General features: G+C 32.4%; 4 protein-coding genes and 1 long non-coding RNA gene across 9 annotated transcripts; 2 read left to right on the top strand and 3 right to left on the bottom strand.

Annotated features, from left to right (window-relative positions):
* Positions 1 to 20: 20 nt before the first annotated feature.
* On the bottom strand, positions 21 to 7,021 carry LOC123708001 (tubulin polymerization-promoting protein homolog). Of its 2 annotated transcripts, none has more exons than XM_045658414.1 (4): positions 6,880 to 7,021; positions 2,501 to 2,645; positions 939 to 1,220; positions 21 to 666 (listed from the first exon to the last, which is right to left on the bottom strand). In XM_045658414.1, exons 2-4 carry the CDS (start codon positions 2,636 to 2,638, stop codon positions 475 to 477), a joined length of 612 nt encoding a protein of 203 aa, XP_045514370.1. In that variant the 5' UTR covers positions 2,639 to 2,645; positions 6,880 to 7,021; the 3' UTR covers positions 21 to 474. The 2 variants fall into 2 exon arrangements, with proteins under 2 accessions (XP_045514370.1, XP_045514369.1); XM_045658413.1 differs by having other exon boundaries at positions 22 to 666; positions 6,950 to 7,021.
* A 714-nt stretch (positions 7,022 to 7,735) lies between these two features.
* On the bottom strand, positions 7,736 to 9,604 carry LOC123708949 (glycerol-3-phosphate phosphatase). Of its 3 annotated transcripts, none has more exons than XM_045659987.1 (6): positions 9,503 to 9,604; positions 9,223 to 9,377; positions 8,990 to 9,150; positions 8,782 to 8,919; positions 8,231 to 8,574; positions 7,736 to 8,099 (listed from the first exon to the last, which is right to left on the bottom strand). In XM_045659987.1, the coding sequence occupies exons 2-6, from the start codon at positions 9,317 to 9,319 to the stop codon at positions 7,931 to 7,933; spliced, it is 909 nt and encodes a 302-aa protein (XP_045515943.1). In that variant the 5' UTR covers positions 9,320 to 9,377; positions 9,503 to 9,604; the 3' UTR covers positions 7,736 to 7,930. The 3 variants fall into 3 exon arrangements, with proteins under 3 accessions (XP_045515943.1, XP_045515944.1, XP_045515942.1); XM_045659988.1 differs by having other exon boundaries at positions 9,223 to 9,374; positions 9,503 to 9,588; XM_045659986.1 differs by lacking the exon at positions 9,503 to 9,604 and having other exon boundaries at positions 9,223 to 9,490.
* Positions 9,605 to 10,206: 602 nt separating this feature from the next.
* Positions 10,207 to 12,448, top strand: LOC123708999 (enoyl-CoA delta isomerase 3, peroxisomal). The gene is made up of 3 exons (XM_045660073.1): positions 10,207 to 10,671; positions 11,548 to 11,637; positions 12,194 to 12,448. The coding sequence occupies exons 1-3, from the start codon at positions 10,309 to 10,311 to the stop codon at positions 12,446 to 12,448; spliced, it is 708 nt and encodes a 235-aa protein (XP_045516029.1). The 5' UTR covers positions 10,207 to 10,308.
* LOC123709000 lies at positions 11,632 to 12,469 on the bottom strand. Its single transcript, XR_006753673.1, has 3 exons — positions 12,330 to 12,469; positions 11,978 to 12,068; positions 11,632 to 11,829 (listed from the first exon to the last, which is right to left on the bottom strand). It is a non-coding gene; the product is annotated as an uncharacterized LOC123709000 (long non-coding RNA).
* A 1,020-nt stretch (positions 12,470 to 13,489) lies between these two features.
* On the top strand, positions 13,490 to 23,704 carry LOC123708862 (sodium/potassium-transporting ATPase subunit alpha-like). Of its 2 annotated transcripts, none has more exons than XM_045659800.1 (18): positions 13,490 to 13,638; positions 13,759 to 13,908; positions 14,010 to 14,182; positions 14,765 to 14,935; positions 15,139 to 15,268; positions 16,634 to 16,870; positions 17,051 to 17,257; positions 17,330 to 17,350; positions 17,420 to 17,610; positions 17,872 to 18,043; positions 18,194 to 18,342; positions 18,639 to 18,840; positions 18,929 to 19,083; positions 21,700 to 21,886; positions 22,185 to 22,424; positions 22,506 to 22,694; positions 23,056 to 23,173; positions 23,565 to 23,704. In XM_045659800.1, the coding sequence occupies exons 1-18, from the start codon at positions 13,491 to 13,493 to the stop codon at positions 23,677 to 23,679; spliced, it is 2,955 nt and encodes a 984-aa protein (XP_045515756.1). In that variant the 5' UTR covers position 13,490; the 3' UTR covers positions 23,680 to 23,704. The 2 variants fall into 2 exon arrangements, with proteins under 2 accessions (XP_045515756.1, XP_045515754.1); XM_045659798.1 differs by having other exon boundaries at positions 17,051 to 17,263.
* The last annotated feature ends 25 nt before the right edge of the window (positions 23,705 to 23,729 follow it).

Below are 23,729 nucleotides of genomic sequence, written 5' to 3'. Positions count from 1 at the left end.
GTGTTGATTAAATAAGGAAAAAGTTTTTAAATTAGACAATGTAAAATTCGGGAATGTTATTATTACTACTATAAATTAAATATTCTACATGTACCTTGTACTTAATGGAAGAACGTAATCTATTATACTAATATATTGTGTGTAACCCAAAATTGTTTGTGAAAACATCGAAATATTATACGTATAAATATTGTGCAAACTTGAAAAATTATTTCCTTACATTATAAACCTATTCTTAAGAAAAAAAACGAATTAGTGCTTACTGTTCGTTAGATAGTTTTTTGTTTCTAAAAAGAAGAATATCAATGCACTGTAGGCTTCACATATCGTTTTTATATAACGGTGGGTAAACTATCCCGGACTCCACCATGGGACATTGATGCATTTAATTTAATTTATATGCCAGTATAAACAAGTAAATATTGAAAATGTAGTGGAACAGTCAGCACTAATAGATAAGAGAGTTCTGGGCAGCTAATGGCCTTTGCCGTACGTGTCCTTGTGTTGGTATCCCGTTACGTAGCCCGAACCATCAACAAGATCCTTACGCCCAGCGATGCCTTTACCCTTGCCGGTGTCGTCAAATCGTTGTTTGTGAGAACCAGTGTATTTTGTTGTGTCCGTCAACCTATCCACAGCAGCGGCTGCGGCTGGTGATTTTGGTAACTGAAATAGATTTTTTTGAGCTGAGCAGGTAATTTTGATAGAGTAAGTCATATGACATATAATGTTCGATGCATTATGTACTCTACATAATTGTAAATATACAAATATCTAATATCAAATAAATACGTCCGTAGATTGTCTCTGTAAGTTGAAACAGGAAGAAATACAAAAATAATACTACAAGTTTCTTTTCAACTAGTAGGTCAGGCTATCTAAGATAATCCTACAAAGCCAAAGTCGCGGGTGTCAATTTATAATGAAAGTATACTTACATGGGTTGATACACCGGGCTGGCCACATGTGGTGAGTTTCTTTTTTATTTCCTCAATATCAACCTTCTTATTCTTCGCGAGGTCATCGAGGAATTTCTGGTAGTCTTCAATGCCGACTTTAACAGATTTAAGTTTTTTGAAATAGATCGCTGTGTCAGTTGTCGTAATTTTCTTTCCGTCGATTACTTTTGCTTGTTTCATCCATTTATCGCTCTGTGACAGTGTTATTTGCTTTCCGTCGGATTTGGAGTCGCCGAATTTCGAGAACATTTTGAAGATATCCTGAAATGATTTGTTTAAATTATTATGGATACAGCGGCAAATCGAGCGATATAGCGACAAATCCGATCGCTGGCCATGTGTTAAACTCGTGAACGAGTGCCACTTGTGGTCGAACTTCGGTGAAGTAATTCATTAGTTCCTGCCTTGATATTTTTATTTTCGTGATTTTCCTATAGCAAGTTTCTATTTCATCTTGATGATAAGGATATTTCTTATTTATTTATGCATTATTTTTTTATTTCATTAGATACTAATATTTGCTGCTAGTGCGTACAAACAGTTCATAAACTTTGGGAATTTGTAAGATTGACGGAGAGTTTATTTTCAATTCTTCTCCCACGCCTTCTTTTATTAAGAACTACGTAACAGTAAAATAACTGGAGTAAATGTAAATTTTGATGCAATAATTTTTCCATGAATTAACCATATTTTGTGTTTTAAGTTTAAATGTTAATTACCAAACTAAACAAAGTATTCGCGTTTATAACTAAGACCCATTTCCTCCATTAGGAAATTTTTATAGCAATGAAGTCAAATCCATTTTCCGCGAGAAATGAATTTGCATGTTACAACCCGAGTTAACTTCTCCGACCTTGTTGCATGTCTTATCTGATAGGTGTTTATGCGCAGCGATAATGACTTTCTTAACACGACAACGGTATTTCGGTTTAAAAATACATTTTGGCTTAGAGCACAGCACCAATAACGCAAATCAGTATATCAACTGTAATTAATTTTAAAATATTGCATTCCTTTTTGAAAAGAATTCGATTAAGTACATACAATTTTCACAGATATTTCTTTAATGACTTTGTTTCCGTGAGACTGATACTAGTCAAATGTATAAAAATCTTTGTATATGTAATACATAAATATGTAATACATTTTTAAATTCGTAACACCATTTACGTAGAATGTCCGAAATTAGTATTAGTAGTAAATTCTTTCATCAGTCTTAATTTTTTTAATCAGTCCAGGAATTACTAGCTTGATTATTAAAAATTATTAAAAATAAAAATAAAATGTTTTAATGCTCTTTTGTACAATGGTGAAACAATTTTTGGAAACGGTCCAGTAGTTTTTGTGTAAAAACATTACAAACATACATACATTAGTATAGATAGGGGATACCTAGTCGTGCAAAATAAAGTGTAAACGCGATTCATTATTAAAATTAAATAAACCCATGACTTTTATATTAAAGACGAAGGTTACCCAAACAAAAGTCAAAAATATTTTAAAACAATAAGTAATAGTCTGGACGTAACAATTCAAACTACCTTAAAAGGTATAGCATTGTCATCGGTCTTTGTTGGTGTTCCATTGGCTGCCCCTGGCGCTGACCCATTCTCCAACTTGACGTCCTTCACCCCCTGGGATACTTGCTCCACGGCCTCTTGTGCTGGTTCCGCAGACATTTTGTTACTGAAATTATTTTTTGCAAAAATCACGTTTCCTGATTAGTTTTGCTTAAATCCACAGATATCGCTTGATAATTAAAAGCTTAATGATTTAACCCTACCACTTTACTCGAGTTTAGTCTCGTAATCTTGGGTGTAAGGTATAGATAGCGTGGACACGTTTCTGTGTCTCATTCCTTGTTTATTTTTCTTCACTGGAAATGAATCTATCCTTATAGCCCCGTAATCAAATCTAGAACGACTCTTTAATACGTATTGTGCGTTCAGGCCTTAGCTGTGGAGCATTGCTTGTAGATTGATTCTAGTTCCGGAAAAATACAATTTTTAATGCATTCGTATAACGAGTTTTTTATATTTTTGACTATTTATTTTATTATTTATAAAATCTATACATCAAATTGTTATGGAATTATTTACCAAATAACCATGTTTAATTAGTAAAATTTTACATTTACAGTTGCATATTAACTTCTAATTTTAAAACTGTCCGAAATTAAGCGAGCTTTACACCAAAGAGTTGGTTGATTGGTACCATTAATCTCGTTAAATAAATAAGTGCGCTTTTTTTCAAATGCGTCATAATCGCGAAAATTAAAGACGAAAAGATATGTATCAAATCGAAGTATTAGATATTATCTATGAATAGAAGATATTTGTACGTATTTTTAGATGACTTAAACGTAATGTGAATATTATATTGATCAAAATTGAACTCGGATCCCTTAACAAATGTTTTAAAATCTCGACATTAAACTCTAAATACTATTAGAGCAACGCCTAGTCTTTAAGTGAATCGTAATACAAGCAACTTACTTATTTACAATCGTTACCTATACCTACTTATATAATATAAAAAATAAATATGAGGAATGACAATGTCTGTAATTACAAACTGACCTTTTGGTATAACAATGAATGTTCTAACCACATAACATAATAAGATATTATTCATTTTTATTTTTAATTACATACGACACAAAATCCTTCATACTGTAAAGAAGATTAGTCTGGAAGGTGATCGTGAAAACAAAACATAGATGCTTTTCTATGCTCCATTGGGAGTATGTGACTAAAAAAACAGGAACTTCAAACCGATACAACATGACTTTACAAAGAAATCACTAGAAATCAATAAAAGGTGGCTTATTTATGAGAGAATTGGTTATTTTCTTCATCGGGATTGCTTATTCCGGGGATTACTTATTACAAAGATTGCTTATCCTATTAACGATTATTTAGTTAGGTATGCTCTCCGTGAATAACCTTAATAAAAACTCTTTTAAAAAATATAATTGAAATGAGGTAAAATAATGACGTCGTGTTTAGCGCTAAACGAAGCAATTACATCATCGACCTTGTCCGCCATAGGTCATAGTTACGATTTATCTATATTCGAAAATATCTTCTCTAGTTTGATTACACTTCAGATAGTCTATTTAAAATTTAGAAGTTTGTTTTAATATAAAGGTTTGTTGCCTGGAAGAGACAGCGGCCAAATGTTTTGCAATCATTTTCGTCTTTTAAATTTCATTATGTGCAATAGGGCGTAAAACAATATATTACTAGCAACTAGTAAGTTGAGAGTCAGTCTTTTTTGCACAATAACAAATCGTGTATCATATATGTAGATTGTAGAGAATATATTTAACGAACGAATATAAATAAGGAAATGACATCAGATTTACTTTTTTAATAGGTTCAGCCTTGAATATATTATCATCCATACACTAGAAGTTCTAACAGTTATCATTCAATTCCTGGCTACCCACATTTGGGTGTGGAATCACCCAAAGCTTATTTATATTAATCTGTGTAAATTATGCGTGGGAGATAATTGTATTTAAATAAACAGTTATTAGTGTATATTCTGTATGTATGGTAAATAATAAAATTGTGTACGCCAAGGTATATCTTCTACAAAAAAAATATTTTACTCATAGTTAGAATATTCAATGATACATGAAATCAACCTAATCTAAGCGATGACGTTAATTTGTCTTCATGGTGTCCAAGTTTGATAAAACACTATTACATATTAATAGTTATATTTTGTCGGTCTTTGCTGAATTATGTATTTTTTTTAATTTAATATTATTATGTTAATTATTAAAAAAATAGTTTTTATTTACATGACACATTTTATTTCAATTGTTTCAGTTGTTGCTAGTTAAATCTGTACCTTATAAATTACTACATTATAAGGTACAGATTATACAGAACAGAATATCTTCAAATTTATTATAATTCACATTAATATTACGATGTGATTATATCAAAACGGAACTACAATCGGTCATCATTATAGTACCTATAAGCTACGATAGGTTATTTTTACTGTTAATAAGAACACGCTGAAACAGAAGCGACCTATTTTCGGAGACATTCATCGAAATCAGGCCATAGTAGTTACATGTTTTGCTCTACCTAGATATACAAAAGTAAGTACACAATGAAGTTTATTATATGATCTTATGTATTTGCTGACACCGGACAGTAAGTTAGTTATTTTTTTTATATAATTTTTTTATTATACTTAGGCATCAAATATTCTGAGAAACATTTTGGTCAGGAAGAATACGGCCAAGTCAAAAACAAATATTGGCATATTTCGGAACTTGTAGGACATAAGTGATGTTACAAATTTACTTTATTCTTTAATAAAATATCATCACATTTATATGTGTATGAGATATTAAGTTGTTATGTTTGAACACGTACGTCCTTCTCTATAAAGGGGATGACGTCAGATCATAGATGGTGCATGTTTTTCATACAAAATATTACTGTGACATCATGTTTTTAGGGGTATCAAAATTCTTAAGCTTTATTATTTTTTAAATAACGTAACTTCCATAAATACCTATTCGTATAGGATAGGCGATAAGGATCCTGAAATGTGAAGTGAGGTTTTTTTTAATGGGATTCCAGCACATAGATTACCTTTCAAGGTTGTTTACGTTAGGTTAGTATCTTTTTGATGAAAATACATTCGCTATCACACTTCCTATTGATAACACATCGCGGTCTAATTAAATGTTAGCGATGAAGGTGAAAATTGTAGCAAGAAAAGAAAACAATAAATGCGTACTGAAGATTTCACTCTCATTCAATGGAAAAGGTCGATGACGTTTTGATTATTTACAACTAGGTGCTTTTTATCCGGCTTTAAAAAATCTAAATGAGGAATTTAATTCGGCGTGTATATATATATGTTATAGAATCGCTTGTTTAAAGAGATTCGATGTCTAATCTATAATAATTAATATAATAGGAACAATAAACTGTCTCATACCTGTAGGTATTTAACGAGAGATGTTATATATCTATACTTAGATTTAAACTCCAACTAATTGTTATACTTACCTAAATAACTGATAACAAGTTCTAATTAAAACATTTGTTTTTCAAAACTTAATAGCGTAAATATGAGTATTTTTACAGGCAATTTAATTGTTTACAATAAAATATAATATAGGTAGTATTTAAGAGAGTTACATCAGAATAAGCGCCCGTATCGTCGTCGTAATTTGAAGCTATGAGAAGTAGAAAGAGAGATGAAATCGTCTCCTGGCCATCTTAATTCTAATATTTATGGATCGGTATACCTATAGATATGTTATGCATAAGCATTTTACACGACCTTCATAGATTTACCTATTACTACTTATTCAGTGTTACTAATGAGGCGCATACGCTAATTCGTAGATACGCGACGTAACACAACTTATTACCTACTGTCAACATTATCTTACCTTGAACATAAGATATTTACCTTTAACTTAAATTAACGTGCATTCATTGTTTTAAATGACATTGTAGTCAGTTTATCTTATCGGAATTGCATGTTTTATTGTTAGTATTAGTTATCATTTATCAAGTTCTTATCGGAAATTTTATTAATCAGCCGAATTCAATTGACTGTGTAAACAAGGAAAACTTTTAATATTTTTTCTAGGATACCTAATTAAGTACGTTAGAGCATGGTGCGTATCAAGTGGTTAGGGCGGGACGACCGTTGTGAAGCATGAACATTATTTTAGACAAATTCTGTTAGTTTTCAGATAATATTTATTACTGTATTAAATCAAAGTTTACTCGTATTAAAAACACAGACGATTCATATAGGAAACCCCCTTGATTCTACCTATGTTGGACCTTTTTCGCATTACTATCTAATGGGGTCTTTGCAAAATTTTCTGTGAGCTCATTAAAAACGAAATGTATTTTAAACTATATACCTGTATCAATAATAAGTGCCAATTTTTTTTGCAATATTACACGTACGTATAACGTAGTTATTGAACTCACATTTAATTGTACAGATGAGAGATTACACGCGCAAACACTATTGCACACGGCGTTGTCTATTCACGGCACAGCCGAAACTGTTTTGTTGACAAGCCATTGAGCGCGAGGCAGACTAAGCATGCGCGATGACGCCTCAATTTCCGTCTTACCAGTTCCCGACCCTTGAGTAGCCACCATTGTGACACACCCTTTAGGCCCATTTGCGGAATCATTGTCCGAATAAACTCCCCAAGTATTTAATTATGTAACTGCTTCCTTTAGTATGACATTAATTTTAAGTAAAGTACCTTAACAAGTTGTCATTTTTTAACAATCATTGATACTTTATCATTACTCATTTATTTATTGTTTGAAAACCCTACCTTAAATTTTCCATTAAATACTTTACATAAAGCTTTGCTTAAAATATTTGACAGGATCAAAATATATTTAATTTCCAAATCAGCATTTCCTCTTGAACACTACAGGAAAATTTATTTAGTTTCTGTGTCAAATGAACAACAAGACTGAGATTGAATTTTAGAATGGGTAGTAATCAAGTACCTTACCAAGTTTAATTATATTTAAGAAAATCTTACTTTTAACTCAACACAATTTCAGTCAGTGAAGTAATGATACTTTTTTAAACAGCCACATTTATTAAAAACCCTTTATAACATAAAAAAAATTACTTTTTTATTTTCTTTAACAGTAAATTATTGTCTTTGTTGTACAAATTTACAAATAAAAATATCAAAGCCAGAAAAGGATATGGACGCGAGATGCCTAACTCCAGAAAAAGACTAATTCTATATACTATATATTTTATAAACTTTCAACAAAGAAAAGATAAAACTATTTTATAAAAATAATATAAAACACTGCTTCAAAGCTTGTATTCCTCTTCTAACAGTATATTTTCAACTATGTAATTGCATTTAGCTTAACTATAAAATAAATATCACACCTTGTACAATTGACCTAATAATGCTAAAGTCACTTTTATGATACTAAATTAAGCAAATTTCCTAGCTTGGGCAAAACTACATCTGGGAGAGGCTCTTTTTGCTCACTTCGAATCTTCTCTAGGTCTTTTGTAGAAGTGACACCAGTCAAAACTAGTAGTGTCTGGAAACCACAGCGAACACCAAATTCAATATCTGTATTACACCTGCAAATCAATTAATGGCAACATTATTATTTTAACATACTACATTTTTTACTGCATTTTTATTAAAATGAGAGTGACATAGTAAAAATATGTTTCCTCTCTCTATAGACACAAATATTAACTTTACACACCTATCACCAATCATCAACGTCCTTGCTGGATCAAGCCCAAATGACTCCAGGAACTTTCTTACATAGTCATTGGGTTTGCCTAAAACCAGAGCTTTTCTTTCTGAGCATGTTTCAACTGCTCTTACTAAAGTGCCAGTGCCAGGAACAATTATAGTAGATGATTTGGGAAACCGTTCATCAGTATTTGTAGCTACGAAGAGGCATTCATCATTAGCTAGATATGATGCAGCCTTCATAAATTTAGGATAGCTCACATGCTCATCAAATCCTACCACTACTGCACCAACCTCTGGATCTAAGTCTGACTGTGTCATGGACTTGAAATCTGCCTTTACTTGGTCTGGCTGAAAATAAGAGTGTTCTTTTAACAATAACATATAATGCTGCATTTCGATTGAACACTAAGCAAACATGGATACAAACAAAACTTGTGGCCTCAACGAAAGTGCACATTGGCCATGGCCCAGGATAAGAAGCTGATAATTTATCTACTGACAGTAAACATCTTTAGCATATACAATTCTTCAATAATATTATAACAAATTTCTTACCCCAATTCCTATATGCCTAATGCCCACAGCCTTTAATTCATCACCAACGCCATTGGAACCAATTAGATACACTTTTTTCTTAAAGCCAATACCCTTCAAATAATGAGCCACTAAGTAAGCTGTTGACAAAATTTCTTCCTGAAAAAAGTTTATTAATAAGATGACTAGATTATTGAAAAGTTTATAAAACAATTCAAAAACTACCTACCGGCTCAGCAATGAAGCCTAATTCTTGCGCTTTGAGAGCAAAGTCAGCTCGAACTTTTGTTGAATTATTGGTAACATAGAATACTCGTTTTCCCAATTTTCTGAAATAATTCATAACATCAGCTGATCCAGGTATAGCATTATTATTAATCCATAGTACTCCTGTAATTAAAATGTAATAAATATTGAATCTAAGTATTAAAATACAAATGTTAGTAAAAAAATATAATTTACCATCACAATCTGACAAGACTGTATCAAAAGAATTTAAGAACTCTTGTATTTGGTCCTTCGATAATTCTTCGAGATTGTGCACCGCTGATTTAAACATTTTATTTGTGGTAGTTCGCTTGACGTCTTCTCTAAGCTTATTCCCACAGTATAACCTTCTAGTAACATAAATAGGATAACGATAAAAATAATATGGCTTAAGCTGATTCAACATACATAACATAATAATAATTTATTAAGCAAAACTTATAAAGCCCAATTTTAAATCAAAATCGTCTCATACCGTAATTTATATATATTAATATACTATGACTGATATAGTAGGTTATAAATCGTTTTTATTACTATGAAATATACATTAGATGACCTTGAACCACCTTACGCCACAGATTTAATAAAAGTATAGTGTAAACTTAGGATAAAAGGCAATTTGAGCTACAGATATCATATATACTAATCCCACAGTTATAAACGCGACCAACACGAAGGAAATATATTAATGAAGCGGCATAATTTTAATAAAGACTAACTATAGAAAATATAATAAAACATTTTCTTTATATTATGGCAATAGTTTTAACATTATGCCAGTTTCTATAATATAATATAACTTGGAAATTATAGTAATAAATAATTTATATACAGTGTAAAGTGGTCATAGATTGCGCACAAGTTAAAAAACCTTTCTGTTTTCATTGTCTTTCGCTTGACCGCTATGTCTGACATTAAACCATTTCATGAAATTTACTATAAGTAGTAAAAATGTTTAGTTATGAGTTGAACCATGTAAAAAGTACAAGTGGGTATCTAATTCTATGACTAGTTGAGTATGACGAAAATTTTGTTGGTATGCCTGGGAAACGACTTATAAGTCCACAATGAATAATTATTATCTCGCGTAGGAGATTACGTTTCTGTCTTCATACGAACCTTGTCAAGTGTCAAAACACGCTTGTCAAAGATAACGGTAGCGACAAAACGTTAATAATAATTCATTATTGATTGTGAAATGTAATAAGATAGACCGATTAACCAGTTATTGTCATTTATTATATTCAAAGACGAATATATTTGTGTGATAACATTAAAATGAGTACTTTAATTGTTACCAGGCAAAACGATATTAAAGTAATTAAATTTAATAAACCGAAGAAAAAAAACGCAATCGATTATTATATGTATATTAAAGTGATACAGGAATTAGACAGTGCTGCTGCTGATAAAAGTATTTCAATGGTGGTTCTGAGCGGCACAGGAGATTTTTACAGCAGTGGTAATGAACTTGGAAACAATTTAGACATAAATCAAGAATTACTTCTTAAATCAGTTAAAAATTTTATAAAGGCGATAATATTGTTTCCAAAATTATTGGTTGCTGTTGTAAATGGTCCAGCTATTGGAATTGCGGCAACAACTTTGCCGTTTTGTGACTTCGTTTACGCATCTGAAAAGGTGAATTTTAATTGTACTCAGGCTATCGTTGATATAAATCAATATAAAATTCATCACAATTCAATCATACTTAATTTAGCGCGCATTGAATTTGAAACTCCATTTGACATTATAATATATATCTGTAAAAAAAGTTTAATAACACACTACCACATTACGCCACATCCCCAACCATATGTCTCGTGTCTTTTCTTCATATTTCTCAATTATTGTGGTTTAACTTCCAATATTCTAACATTAAATCGGAACACCAATTGTTTTCTTCGCATTAAGCCAGAGTGTTATGTTAGTGAAATACTGAACAGGCCTTTGAAAGAAATGTGCATTTTCAGATAAGCCGGCTCTAGGACCAAACTTATTTTTGCACAAACATCCGTCAAGCCTATCCGGTATCTTGTCTATAGTAGCTAATGAAATGCGTATATTTAGTAATCTTCCGACGAAGTCCTATTTAATATTTTTATCGACATAACTATCGTTTCTACATAATAGAAACATAGATACTACCCTTGGCAAGGGCATGCTGCTCGATACTGAGACAACCGTGCTCAAGTGATTTACGACTAGTCAGCCTTAGAGCGCTGTGAGAATATTAAAAACAATCATAAGAAAATTATGATTAAAAATGTGCGTAGCAAATACAAATAATTTATTAAATTTTTATTTGAAAGTGTACACCCTTGTACACCACCTCCCCCTCCTACTTCATATTACCATATACGATTGGTGTTAAAAGAAAGTTATTTCACGGAATTTTGTTTAATTTACATTTTGAAAGTTTACATTAGTTCTTTTACTGATGAAAATTTATGTGTGATCCGAGCACAAGACAACACGAGGTCAAAGGTTATTGATAACAATCGTTTTCTTTTGCAGGCCTATTTTTACACACCGTTTACCAAACTGGGTCTTGTGGCTGAAGCATGTTCAACAATTAATTTTCCTCGAGTGATGGGAGACCGATTGGTAAAAAACCTGAATTACTGCAATATATGTCACACATACAGCCGTCACATCGCACAAGCGATTTCAGAGTAAACAACAATATTCAGTATCACTTAGCATCAGATGAGTCAGTTGATCCATTTTCTTTCCAGTTCTATAAATATGAGTTTACTTTCCAGTTCTATAAATATCAGTTTACTTTCAATTTCTGCGCTGAAAAATGTATATATGAAAGGCTAGAAATCTATCTCGACACATATGGCGCAAAGCACATATGACTCATTCTTTAAAAAAACGACGTTATGCCATAAAACCAAACTCAATGAAGGTGGTTAATTAGGAGGTAATCACTTTGACTTACATGTAAGTAATAGTATAGATGTAGACGAATCATCTATATATAGGCCTTCCTTTATTATTCGAAGTATTTTTTACATGCAACTCTGGGAACACTTCAAGTAAAGAGAAAGAGATTAGGTACACATTTATGATGTTGATAATTTGACAGATATCTGAAGTTGGTATAATTTATTTAATTTACTTTTTATGTATTGAATTCGTTATCTTATGTTTGTAGGCCACAAAAATGTTGATGTTAAACTACAAAATGCCAGCTCAAGAAGCATTGAAGTGTGGATTAGTGACCGAGGTCTACAAACGAGAAGAACTTGAAACTAAAGCCTGGGAAAACATTGAAAATATATTAATCTTACCTCTGGATTCACTCCTTACTACCAAGAAATTAGTTCGACGACCATTACTGCAACAATATCTTGAAACCAACGAAATTGAAATGCAGGAAGTTAAACGTCTAGCGCTAAGTAAATTGTAAATGGTTGAAACTATTTTACTGTTATTGACATTTATATTAGTTTTAATACAGTAAGACTTGTCTTGCAATAAATTATATACTTTAAAAGAATTGTTTTAGTCTAATACCAAGTTTTACTTTTTTAATCATTATACGTAGTATATACAGTGGTGGTCGTATAATTAGAAACACTACCAACGGTCTTTGAAATTATGTAGGATACTTCACCTAAACAATTAGTACGACAACCATATGTTTAACTATTTGTCATTTATTAGAAAAACAATATAAATCCCATTACGCAGGTGCAGTTTTAATATTACGTTGCGACAAACATTTAAATAAGTTTTAAGGTTGACAATAATAATGGTCAAGTAATTAGAAACAATAACAAAAAAAACATTTTTTAAAGTATTATTAATTAGTACTGTTATTTACCAAATAGCTACTATCCACAGCCTAGCAATAGTCGTAATACATATTTAGTGGCACAGCCCGAATTTTCAATAACAGCACTGCAACAACGTGGCATTGATTCAATCAAAGTTGATTTTTCTAGGGGGTTTGAATTCCATGCTTCATATAGTTCGTTTTGACTGGTGCTATGTTTGTTTGAGTCTTTTGCGAATAATAATCACTTCTGTCGGTTTTTCTTGGTAAGAAGTAATAGCTTTCAATAAATTCTTCCAAACAATTCCAAATGGCTTCCACTAATCTTTGGCGTATCAGTCTTGACGAGATGCTTCCCGGACGACGAAAAACTTCATTTTTAATCTGGTTGGAGTATATTTTACGCATTTAATAAGTTTCTTATTTGAGTGGCTATATTGTTGCTTAATCATTAATTATTGAATGAGTATATTTTTTATGAACATTTGTACGTTGAAGTTATACTTTCTTTATTCATAAGAAGTGTTTTTAATTATATGACCACCACTGTATGTCTGATGTGAATTATATTTTTTCACGTGGTAAACAAATGAGAATCTATAATTTCCGCGACCACCTTGATCTATATATCAAGATAACTACACATCAATGTTTAGACGAGAGAGTGTAAAAGATGAATTCGAGGACTTCAAGTTTGTCATCTATTTCCGATTTATTTCGGCCAAATAATCCAAAAGGACTCCGCTCTAGAGATCTAAGTTGTACCCGTTTAAATATTTTGAAAAAAGAAATCCAAACAGATACGCATCTAATACCACTCCGTGAGTAAACAATCAGGCATTTTGAACCTGTTTAAATTCATATAAGCCTATAAATTGTGGTCTACCTCAAAATTTACGAAAATAAAGTTATACAATTTTATAAGATTGATAAATTTACAGAAGAATTGTACTCACTTCTGGGCACTGATCCAGTAACAGGCCTATCAAGCGAGAGAGCAAAAGAGTTACTCGAGTATTATGGATCTAACACATTAACACCGGCTACTCAACATGGTTGGGCTCGCTTACTATTAAAGTCATTGTGTACAGGTAAACGAACCGCACGAAAAATTTTATATGTCCTATCGCTACAGTGTAGTACATGTGCGTCCGCCATCTTTTAAGAAAGTATTAAATAAAACCGCTTTCAGGTTTTTCAATTTTAATATGGCTCGGCGCAATATTATGTCTAACGGCATATTTAATCGAGCTGTTTACGAAACCGCATCCAAGCACAGATAACCTATATTTAGGTTGTGTCCTTATTGCCGTCGATGTTATTTGCGGACTATTTAGCTTTTTACAGAATTATAAAAGTTCTAAGGTAATTATGACTTAACAATGTATAGCAGTATCATTATAGAGATGTGTTAGCCTGGTGGTATTAGCGTGCGACTCTCGTCCCTGAGGTCTTAGGCTCGATCCCCAGCTGTGCACCAATGGACTTTCTATGTGCGCATTTAACAATAGCTCGTACGATGAAGGAAAACATTGTGAGGAAACCGGCATGCCTTACGCCCAAAAAGTCGAAATGTGTCAGGCATAGTCACTTACCTATTAGAAAAAAATGATCACGAAACAGAAACAGTTATCTAAGCCCCAAAACGAAACGGTTGCAGCGCCACTATATCCTTTTAATAAATTATCATACGTCCATACTTGTTAAAACAAGGTGGATGGAAAAACAAAGTTACATAAAAATAAATCACTCCTTTCTTTAACACAAATCTTACCCTTATCTTTAACGTCTTGCTTTCACCGTAACTGGCATAGTATTACTTGCTTTTCGGATATCTAAGAAACGCTTATTTCACAAGTACCCTTTATCCTTAAGAAAACATACCACTGACAGTGGCATAAATTATACTAAATATTCAATGCCTGTCATTTTGTAATATGATACCAGATAATGAAGACCTTTAATAATATGATACCGGTTACATCATGCTGTGTTCGAGATGGCATTACAAACACAGAGACTCCAGTGTCTAATTTGGTCAGAGGAGACATAGTTCACATAAGAGCTGGTGACGTCATACCGGCAGATTTGAGAATAATTGACAGCAAAGGGTTTAAAGTACGTAGTATCGTTTAATTATTGCTTAACGTAAGTATTGTATTATTACTAATAGTCAAAGCCTTCAAGCTTTTTTAAGCGCTCGGTTGATTTTAATTGTCCTTGAGTCGGGGGACTTTCCTCACTATCTTTTCATATATGCCTATTATTACTGACAATCAACATTACACTCGCGCTAAACTGTCTACTAATATTTTCTCTAGGTGGACAACTCTTCGCTCACTGGTGAATGCGTAGCTGTGCCTCGGAGTAACACCGAGGGTACTCCAAACATAATCGAATCACAAAATGTAGCTTTCTTTTCTGCACTGTGCGTTGAAGGATGGGCAACTGGTAAAATAAAAAACCTGTTTCTAAATGCTCAAACATTTATTGATATTATCCTGAAAAATTGTTAAGTACTTGCCTTAAATAATGCCATCGTGGCCTTTCATTATTACATATATAATTTAATTTTTTTTATCTCTCTACATGTAATTACAAGTATTAGCCGAAATTTAGCAAGAAATTTGCCGAATTTCAAATTCACAACTTACGCTAGCCTGAAAAATTATTAAATGTTTAGACTTTATTAGTAAATAAACGGTTTTACAGATATGTATACCTTTCGCTATGTAGGCACAGAACAAGCTTATTATTTAATTCTTACCCATAATCTTATTGTCACATTTTCATATAAGCTACTTTAGAATCGTTGATTCATTAGTAAAAAGCGGTTCGAAAAGTGCGTTCTATACTATGCTAGTCTTTGGTTTTAACAATAATGCCGACAAGAACTTGTAAGTCACCTAATATTTAAATATTATATATTTAAAAATCCGTTTATATAAACTGACTTTTAAATGTTTTTAACCTACGACGTGACACTACCATCAGATAATTATATTACGTCAAATCAGATCTGTTACTGTCTAATTATTCTGATTCTAAACAATAGGTTTTGTTAAATTGTCTTCGAACGAGCAATGACCCTTATTATTATGTTAAAAAATGTGTATAAGCCTAAATTCACAATTTCCTCTAGTAGCATAATTGCTCTATCATGAGTTTGACAATTATAAAACGTTAGGTACAAAAATTTAAATCCAATTAAATTAAAAAGCCATATCAAAATTATCATATGAACATTTTCATGATGTACTTTATCATTTTATTATTTGTTAAACTCGATATAAAGCTGTTATATGGGCTGAAAAGTAAATTAATATGATTTTTAGTTAGCCTAACCTAACAAAACCTTCAAATGACACGTGTTTTCAACTGTCGTATTAGTTTGTGAGATATAGTATTTTGACCGAAGGAACTTTAATTTGTTTAAAAAAAATGTTAAAAAAATAATTTTTACATTCACGCTAGGTAGGATTGGCTTGGTGCAATAGGCAAAAAACTAAAATCTTGCTGGTTAAAGGGCTAATATATGTCAGTTTTCTTGTAGCTGTATGCCTTTGATTTAAGAATGGTAGTAAATCATAAATCTATAATTTAGAAGTAATTTTTTGACAGTTCATGAGTGTACAATGTGTTTCCTATATTAATAAATGACGTTTGATTTCGATGATAGCTTTACTAATTAGTAAGTTAAATTAATACATGACCGAAAACACGTTTACTGCTGTTAACTGTGTATAAACATCATTTTAAGTCAAGGTTTCATACCTATTTAAAAAAAATTACCTCTGTAAATTTCTTAATTCATAGGCGTTGTGATATGCTGTGGAGATTTAACTGCTTTGGGTCGTATAGCTGGCTTAGCTGCAAGACTCCGACCAGTGCCGTCACCGCTATCCCGAGAAATTCATCAGCTAATGAGATACATGTCTGCTTGGGCTGTTGGTCTTGGTCTCTTCATTGCGAGTGCTTCACTAGGCTTGGGATATCCATTTATGCAAACGACCATTTTTGTAATTGGCATCGTGGTGGCTAATATTCCCGAAGGTTCGGAATTTCACTGTCTCTAATTTTAAATCAATAGTATATTCGTAATCAACCCGCAAGTATAAAACGTCGTCAGTATATAATACTCGGTAATTCATTGCATTAAATTATTGTTTTTTTTTGTTTTCATGGGCTAGATGAAATCTTTAATTGGTTTCTAAATTAATGCGCTGTTCGTAGGTTTACAGCCAACAGTAACAGCATCACTAACATTGACAGCCAAACAGATGGTAGCAAAAAATTGCCTTGTAAAAAATCTAGAGGCTATGGAAGCTCTTGGCGCCTGCACGACAATATGTTCTGATAAAACTGGAACACTAACTGAAAACAAGATGCGCGTACGACATCTGTGGCTTGGAAATCAAACTTTCGAAGTTTCTACTACTAGTTTGGGTTAGAGATTGGTAGAACTCTCTTCTTTTTTAATAAATATTTATTAATGCGGTTTTGACATTACAGATCAATTGAGAAATATCATAGGTAAGATCTTAACTATTCATTTAGTGCACTTAATGTAATTTATTTTTTGACGTACAGTTTATGTTTTAGCCTTTCAAAGTTTTAAAATTTGCGGCGCATTATGCAGTAGTGCTTCTATAGCACCTGATGGCAATGTGCATGGTGATGCATCAGAAAAAGCCATACTAAACTTTATATTTGATTGCGATAATCCAATAACGGTTAGAAAAAAGTATCCCAAAGTAACGGAAATACCTTTTAACTCTGTCAACAAGTATCAAGTATGATTTTTTTCAATTATTACACTATTTGATATGTGAATTGTAGATTCTGTGAAGGTAAAAGTAGAAGAATCGACCATAACGTATATTTAAACAACATAACACATAATACTTGACTAGATTACCTATTTCATACATCGATATTTAAGATAATAAATGATTTACAATGATCGTGTTTTCCAGTTAATTCACTGTTAATTACGTAAATATTTTCTTTAAATTATAATTATTGGTAAAATTTCAAATATGCCCTATTTTTAGATTAGTATTCATTTGGATATGCTTAATTTAAGACATATTCTTGTTATGAAAGGCGCCCCAGAAGTAGTTTTAGATCGTAGTGCAACTGTCGCTATGGATAATACGGAGGCTATTAACAATAAAGAAATTAATGAGTTGATCAACAACGCTATTGAAAACATGGCTAATACTGGTGGGTTATCATTTACATAAATAATATACTTGTGGTATCTACATGCCAAAGGCAACTGTCAATATACTTATCTAGTAGACAAAATAATTTATACATGAACTTAGTTTACATAAATCAAACAAAGCGTTTTCTACGGACTTAAATTTTTAGGTGAACGAATTTTAGCATTCGCCGATCTCAATTTAGATGTAAATAAATATCCTCCAGGATTCGAATTTGATGCTGAAGAAATTAACTTTCCAACTGAAAACTTACGATTTTTAGGTTTGGTCGGACTGATCGACCCTCCTCGAAAGGAGGTAATGATCTAACTTTCTCGTTAATTGATTAATTAAGCCAAAAACGGTACTTGAAGCTGTATTTTAAATGCATAAGTCTTATCAATTCAATTCAGTATTTTTAATTTAGTGTGAAACAGAAACGTCAAATATTTTCGTTTATTTTATAGAACTTTTCAGAAACTAGTGTTCTTGTTGTGTAATTCTAGAATTTGAATAGTATCTCAAAACATAGGAGAAATACCAGTACGCACGTTTTAATCGCGTCATTAAATTAGGGACATGTATAACCTAAATTTAATTAACTTTTTTTTCAGGTGCGTTCAGCTATAGAGAGAGTTCGTGCTGCTGGCGTGCGAGTAATGATGGTAACTGGTGATCACCCAGCTACAGCTCGCGCAGTAGCATTGGAAGTGGGTATCGCTACCACACCTCAGTGTCATGTTATCACCGGCACTGAACTGCGTAACATGACACCAGATTTGCTGTATTTAACTCTAGAAAAGAATTACGAAATAGGTTTGTTTTTTTACTATAATATCGTTTGTTGATTCTGAATAGATTTTTATTAGTTTTTAGGAATTAATATAGATGGTAACTATTGTAGTATTTGCCCGCACATCACCAACACAAAAACTTCAAATAGTAGAGGCATGTCAAAGACAAGGCAGCGTGGTGGCTGTGACTGGAGACGGGGTAAACGATGCGCCCGCTCTACGTAGAGCTGATATCGGTATCTCTATGGGAATTACTGGATCACAGGCTAGTAACCATTTATTTTGAGTTTTAAACGAGCAATAATTTGTTTTTTTAATGAATTCCGATAATCTCTCTCTCATAAATATGCTTGATTCTGAACAATAGTAATCTTCAAATCAAGACTATTACTGTTTACCTAGGAATAAAACTTATTATAGGAATAAACATATTATACATATACACAATGTTTCTCACCTCTCATCTCATCTTTTATCGGAAGGTAGGTAGTAAAATTTGATAAATGTAATACGAACTATCTACAGCAAACAATTTATCTAGTTACATATTTAACAGTAACCCGTTGTTTTACGTTTATTGTTTTCTTTTGTGCAAAAAATTAATAGAACAAATATATAAATAAATTAATAAAAATGTGTTTATTCATTTTAAGTAGGTACATATGCATTACAATGTGTTGGGAACCCTTTCAATTAAAAAATATTATTATTTTAGTTTTTGATTTTTTAACTGTTATCAACACGCTTGAATGCAAAAGTGAGTGTGTGAGTGAGTCAGTGAGTGAATGAATAAAGAGCGTAACTACATACTAGGTATCAGAAGAAGCTCTAACACTGCGTAGGGTGTGTTCATAAGGCAGTCCTTTAGTCGTATTTTTAGATTGTAGGGGAGCGGGTAGATGTTAAGCAGCCTATTTAATTTATTATAGATATAGTCTGCTTGCATATTGCGTCTGGCGAAGTCAGTCCTTATGGTCTGACCGACGACAACATCCCTATTTATTTTTAAGAACAGCCTACAATCAAATGGTAGCGCTCTGTGTGTTTTAAAATAAGACTCAGGAAAGTAATTGGCTGAGATGATAAAGCTCTTCCGATGGGAATCTGTATGGCCGGAACAACATGACCTTTAATAGAGCCCTATGTCCCCGTTCCAATTCCAAAAAAAATGTGTTATTGGCCGCTCCGCATATGTTTATGTAATATGTCAATACGGACTTAATGAGTGCTATGTAATTACTTTTTAGTATCACATCCGATGTAATGTGTCGCAAAATTTCAAAAATGTATGGTAATGTCCTTAATGTAACATTCATGGACTCTATATGGGGATACCATGATAGTCGCTCGTCCAAATGAATGCCTAAATATTTCATAGAGCTAACTTTTGTTATTAGTAGACACGGGCAGTTACTGTCTCTTTGCATATCGCAGTTATGTATTTTAATTTTAAAATCTTTAGGTGGTTGAGTTCGATCAGAAATTCTGAAACATACATAGTTAGTTTTCTCTTTATGGAGAGACAAAAGCTCAAAATCAAGCCACTTAACAATAGTTGTCAGTCCAACTTCCGTTGATTTTTTTACTTCTGCCCAGTTAAGCCCTGTTAAAAGTACAGCTGTATCATCCGCATAGGAGAATATTTGCCTGTGATCAAGTTGTAGATTGCTTAATGCATTAACATATATTAAAAATAATTTTGGACCTAATATGATTCTTTCCGGAACCCCATAGGTGATTTCCAGTTCATCACTTATGTAATCTCCTACTTTCACGTTGTGTGTTCGCCTTGAAAGGTAATCACAAAATAACTTTAATAGTATATCTCTAATGCCCATTAGCATTATCGAAGGCCTTTCTTAAATCTAGAAATGCACCAAGGGAAAGAAATGCCCTTATCTAGGTTTGATACTATTAAAGACGTTAATTGAGATATGGCATCTTCAGTGGATTTTCCTTGCCTGAACCAATATTGTGAGCTTGATAGAATATTCAATTTATTAAGGTAATCTAATATTCAGTAGTTTTTCTAAGTCCTTAGAGATGGCTGGAAGAATAGAAATTGGCCTGTAGTTATTGACTTTGTCTTTATCGCCTGATTTAAGTACTGGTACAATACTTGCTTGCTTGCTTAAGTTTGGTCGCAAATATCCCTTTTTGAAAACATAGGTTAACCAGATGACATAGACAAGGTACTAAAAGACCTCTAGCGAGTTTCAGAAATGTTGATGTTTTTTAAATACATTCGTGATTATTGTATTTTCTAATCTTATTTATTAATATATCAACGACTACATTTGGATCCTCGCGAAGTAAGAGATTTTATTCAGATTTTCGTTAGATATGTTATTACCGTTATCAAAATCTGTATAGGTAAGTTTTTTTACCTCTACTGCGTTATGCATTTTTAATTTCTGTAAACTTAAAAATACTATGAGATGATCTGAAATTGATGTATTCAATACAGCTACTTTTGCCTGATTTTTTTTATTTTGTTGTTTTATAATAACGGTCAAGACAGTTATTATTTCTAGTTGGGAAGAGATGTCCCGGCAAAAAGCCATATATTGATAGCATACTAAGATAGTTTAGTCTGTTATTTTGGTAACTGTTGTCGATGACGACTATATTTTTCTTGTTATTTACATGATCCAAGTGTAGACGAAGTGATTCAAGAAATGATTCTGAGTTCGGAATAGAAGGAGAACGATAAATTCCTAAGATTAAATGATTAAGTACCTCGATTTGTATACAAGATGCATTTTCTAAGAATATTTCACGTACTTTGAGTTTAAGATCATACCTGATATAAACCACTCCGCCATCATTCTGATTAAACTGATATATACAGTTATACTTATTTAACTTCTATAATATACAGGTGTCCAAGCAAACAGCAGATATCATTTTAATGGACGACAACTTTGCGACGATCGTGACAGCCATTGAGGAGGGCCGAAAGATATTTGACAATCTAAAGAAGTCAATTTGTTACATTCTTATATCTAACGTCCCTGAGATTATTCCAGTGTTAATGTTCATTTTATTCTCTATTCCTCTACCATTAGGTAATATTTATTATAATTAATATATATGGCTAATGACGTTAATATTTAATTTATTACGACAAATTATTAACTCGTAATGGGATATAAAAGTGAATAAATAGAACATATAACATTATTTTCGAGAAGCCTAGTGCGTATTTAAAAATCCTGCAAAGAAGAGTGTTTATCACAGCCGGTTCTGTGATTATTGCATCAAGACCGAACAAACTTTTGGCATTTAAAATATGTTAGAATATCAACTGTCAAATTAAAAAAAACATTTAATTCTCCTTAAATATTATGAGGTCTTATATTTCAGGTGTAATGACTATCTTATGTATCGATCTTGGCACTGATATGTGGCCAGCGGTGTCATTGGCACATGAAAACGCCGAACGGGATGTAATGGCACGGCCTCCAAGACGATCTGACCCACTCGTCTCTTGTTCAATGATAAGATTGGTCTATGGTCATTTAGGCCTCATCGAATTTGCAGCTGGCATGTTTGCATACTTCATTGTTATGGCAGAACATGGCTTTTATCCGGAGCAGCTATTTGGTAAGGATCAGTGGAACAAAAAAATAAATTTTGCTCAAAGGTTTAGAAATATCTCATACAGAGCTCTCGCATTAAAATAAGGTATACGGCAAAGATGGGATAATGAGGCAGTAAGTGACGTCCAAGATTCTCTGGGACAGGAGTGGACCTACGCCGAACGGAAGGAACTAGAACGGGCTTGTCAGGCTGCGTACTTTGTGGCTATCGTCATGACTCAAATAACGAATGGAATCATTTGCAAGACAAGATACAATTCAATCTTTCATGTCGGTATGTATACCGCCTGATTCTGCATATCGTATCTATAGTACAAAGTTTGTGCAATTTATCGGTTTACACACTGATTAGGCTCAAAAACATTCAAAAGTTCGATAGTGATTAACTAGGGTCAAAATACCTATTATAGTAAAGAATATATGTATGACACTCATACATATTTAATAGGGATTTCATCAGTCAGAAACGCCATAAAAGCCAGGGGCTTCAAACGCTTTCTTTTTGTAACAGGCATGACATGACACTGTCTCACGTTACGTCACGTGGCCATTACCGAAAAGTGACTTTCAAGCCCCAAGAATTTTTTCTTTACTTTATATAAGTGTCTTAATATTTATAGATTTTAACTTTACAGGTATGAAAAATAAAGCTCTCAACTTTGGTTTAGTGTTCGAAATCATTCTTGCGTGCGTTGTATGTTATGTTCCAGGAATTAATAGTTTCTTTAGAACATACCCTCTAAGGTTGAAGTGGTATGTGAGATTGGTCATTTATAATTATAGTCCTCATCTATTAAGTATAGTTAACTAGTCATAAACCAGTAGGGATCACGTATTCCAAGAGCTGTGTTAGTCTAGTGACTTCCGCGTGCGAATCTCATCCCTGAGGTTGTAACTTCGAACCCGCCTGTTAAAAAAGTCCACGGGGCGGGCTAATCACCTATTAGATAAATCTAATGATCACGAAATAGATACACAAATCAGTTTGGAAGACCTAAAAAAATAATGACTTTTAATGCCTGCGTTTAAAAATATATATTGAACGTTCCCACTAAGCACATTAAATGTAGATTTACATTACAATTCATTGCCTGAACATGTTTCGTTTAATCTTTTTAAACAATATTTGTGTAAATATTTTCAGGTGGTTTCTCGCATTGCCTTTTACTGCATTGATGTTCGTCTTTGATGAATTTAGAAAATATTGTATCCGCAATGAGACATTTGGAGGGTGGTTTAACAAGCTCACATTATATTAGTTTAATTGTAATTAATTATATTAATACTAGCCTTTAATTAAAAACTTAAT

The sequence above is a fragment of the Pieris brassicae genome, chromosome 4, assembly GCF_905147105.1.
Source record: "Pieris brassicae chromosome 4, ilPieBrab1.1, whole genome shotgun sequence".
In the NCBI taxonomy this organism is placed as follows: domain Eukaryota; kingdom Metazoa; phylum Arthropoda; class Insecta; order Lepidoptera; family Pieridae; genus Pieris; species Pieris brassicae.
The sequence above is the reverse complement of the archived record's forward strand: the minus strand, read 5'-3'. Positions and strand labels throughout refer to the sequence as shown.

Coding starts and splice junctions, on each gene's coding strand:
- LOC123708001 (XM_045658414.1), bottom strand. CDS start 2,638: ATGTCTGCGGAACCAGCACAAGAGGCCGTGGAGCAAGTATCCCAGGGG. Junction 1,221..2,500: donor ACAATGCTATACCTTTTAAG/GTAGTTTGAATT, acceptor AAATCATTTCAG/GATATCTTCAAAATGTTCTC. Junction 667..938: donor AGCCCGGTGTATCAACCCAT/GTAAGTATACTT, acceptor AATCTATTTCAG/TTACCAAAATCACCAGCCGC.
- LOC123708949 (XM_045659986.1), bottom strand. CDS start 9,442: ATGTTATGTATGTTGAATCAGCTTAAGCCATATTATTTTTATCGTTAT. Junction 8,575..8,781: donor TTAGGCATATAGGAATTGGG/GTAAGAAATTTG, acceptor TCTTATTTTCAG/CCAGACCAAGTAAAGGCAGA. Junction 8,100..8,230: donor ACGTTGATGATTGGTGATAG/GTGTGTAAAGTT, acceptor ATTGATTTGCAG/GTGTAATACAGATATTGAAT.
- LOC123708999 (XM_045660073.1), top strand. CDS start 10,309: ATGAGTACTTTAATTGTTACCAGGCAAAACGATATTAAAGTAATTAAA. Junction 10,672..11,547: donor TCGTTTACGCATCTGAAAAG/GTGAATTTTAAT, acceptor TTTCTTTTGCAG/GCCTATTTTTACACACCGTT. Junction 11,638..12,193: donor GAGTGATGGGAGACCGATTG/GTAAAAAACCTG, acceptor TTATGTTTGTAG/GCCACAAAAATGTTGATGTT.
- LOC123708862 (XM_045659798.1), top strand. CDS start 13,491: ATGAATTCGAGGACTTCAAGTTTGTCATCTATTTCCGATTTATTTCGG. Junction 17,611..17,871: donor ACTCTGTCAACAAGTATCAA/GTATGATTTTTT, acceptor CCCTATTTTTAG/ATTAGTATTCATTTGGATAT. Junction 18,044..18,193: donor TGAAAACATGGCTAATACTG/GTGGGTTATCAT, acceptor TTAAATTTTTAG/GTGAACGAATTTTAGCATTC.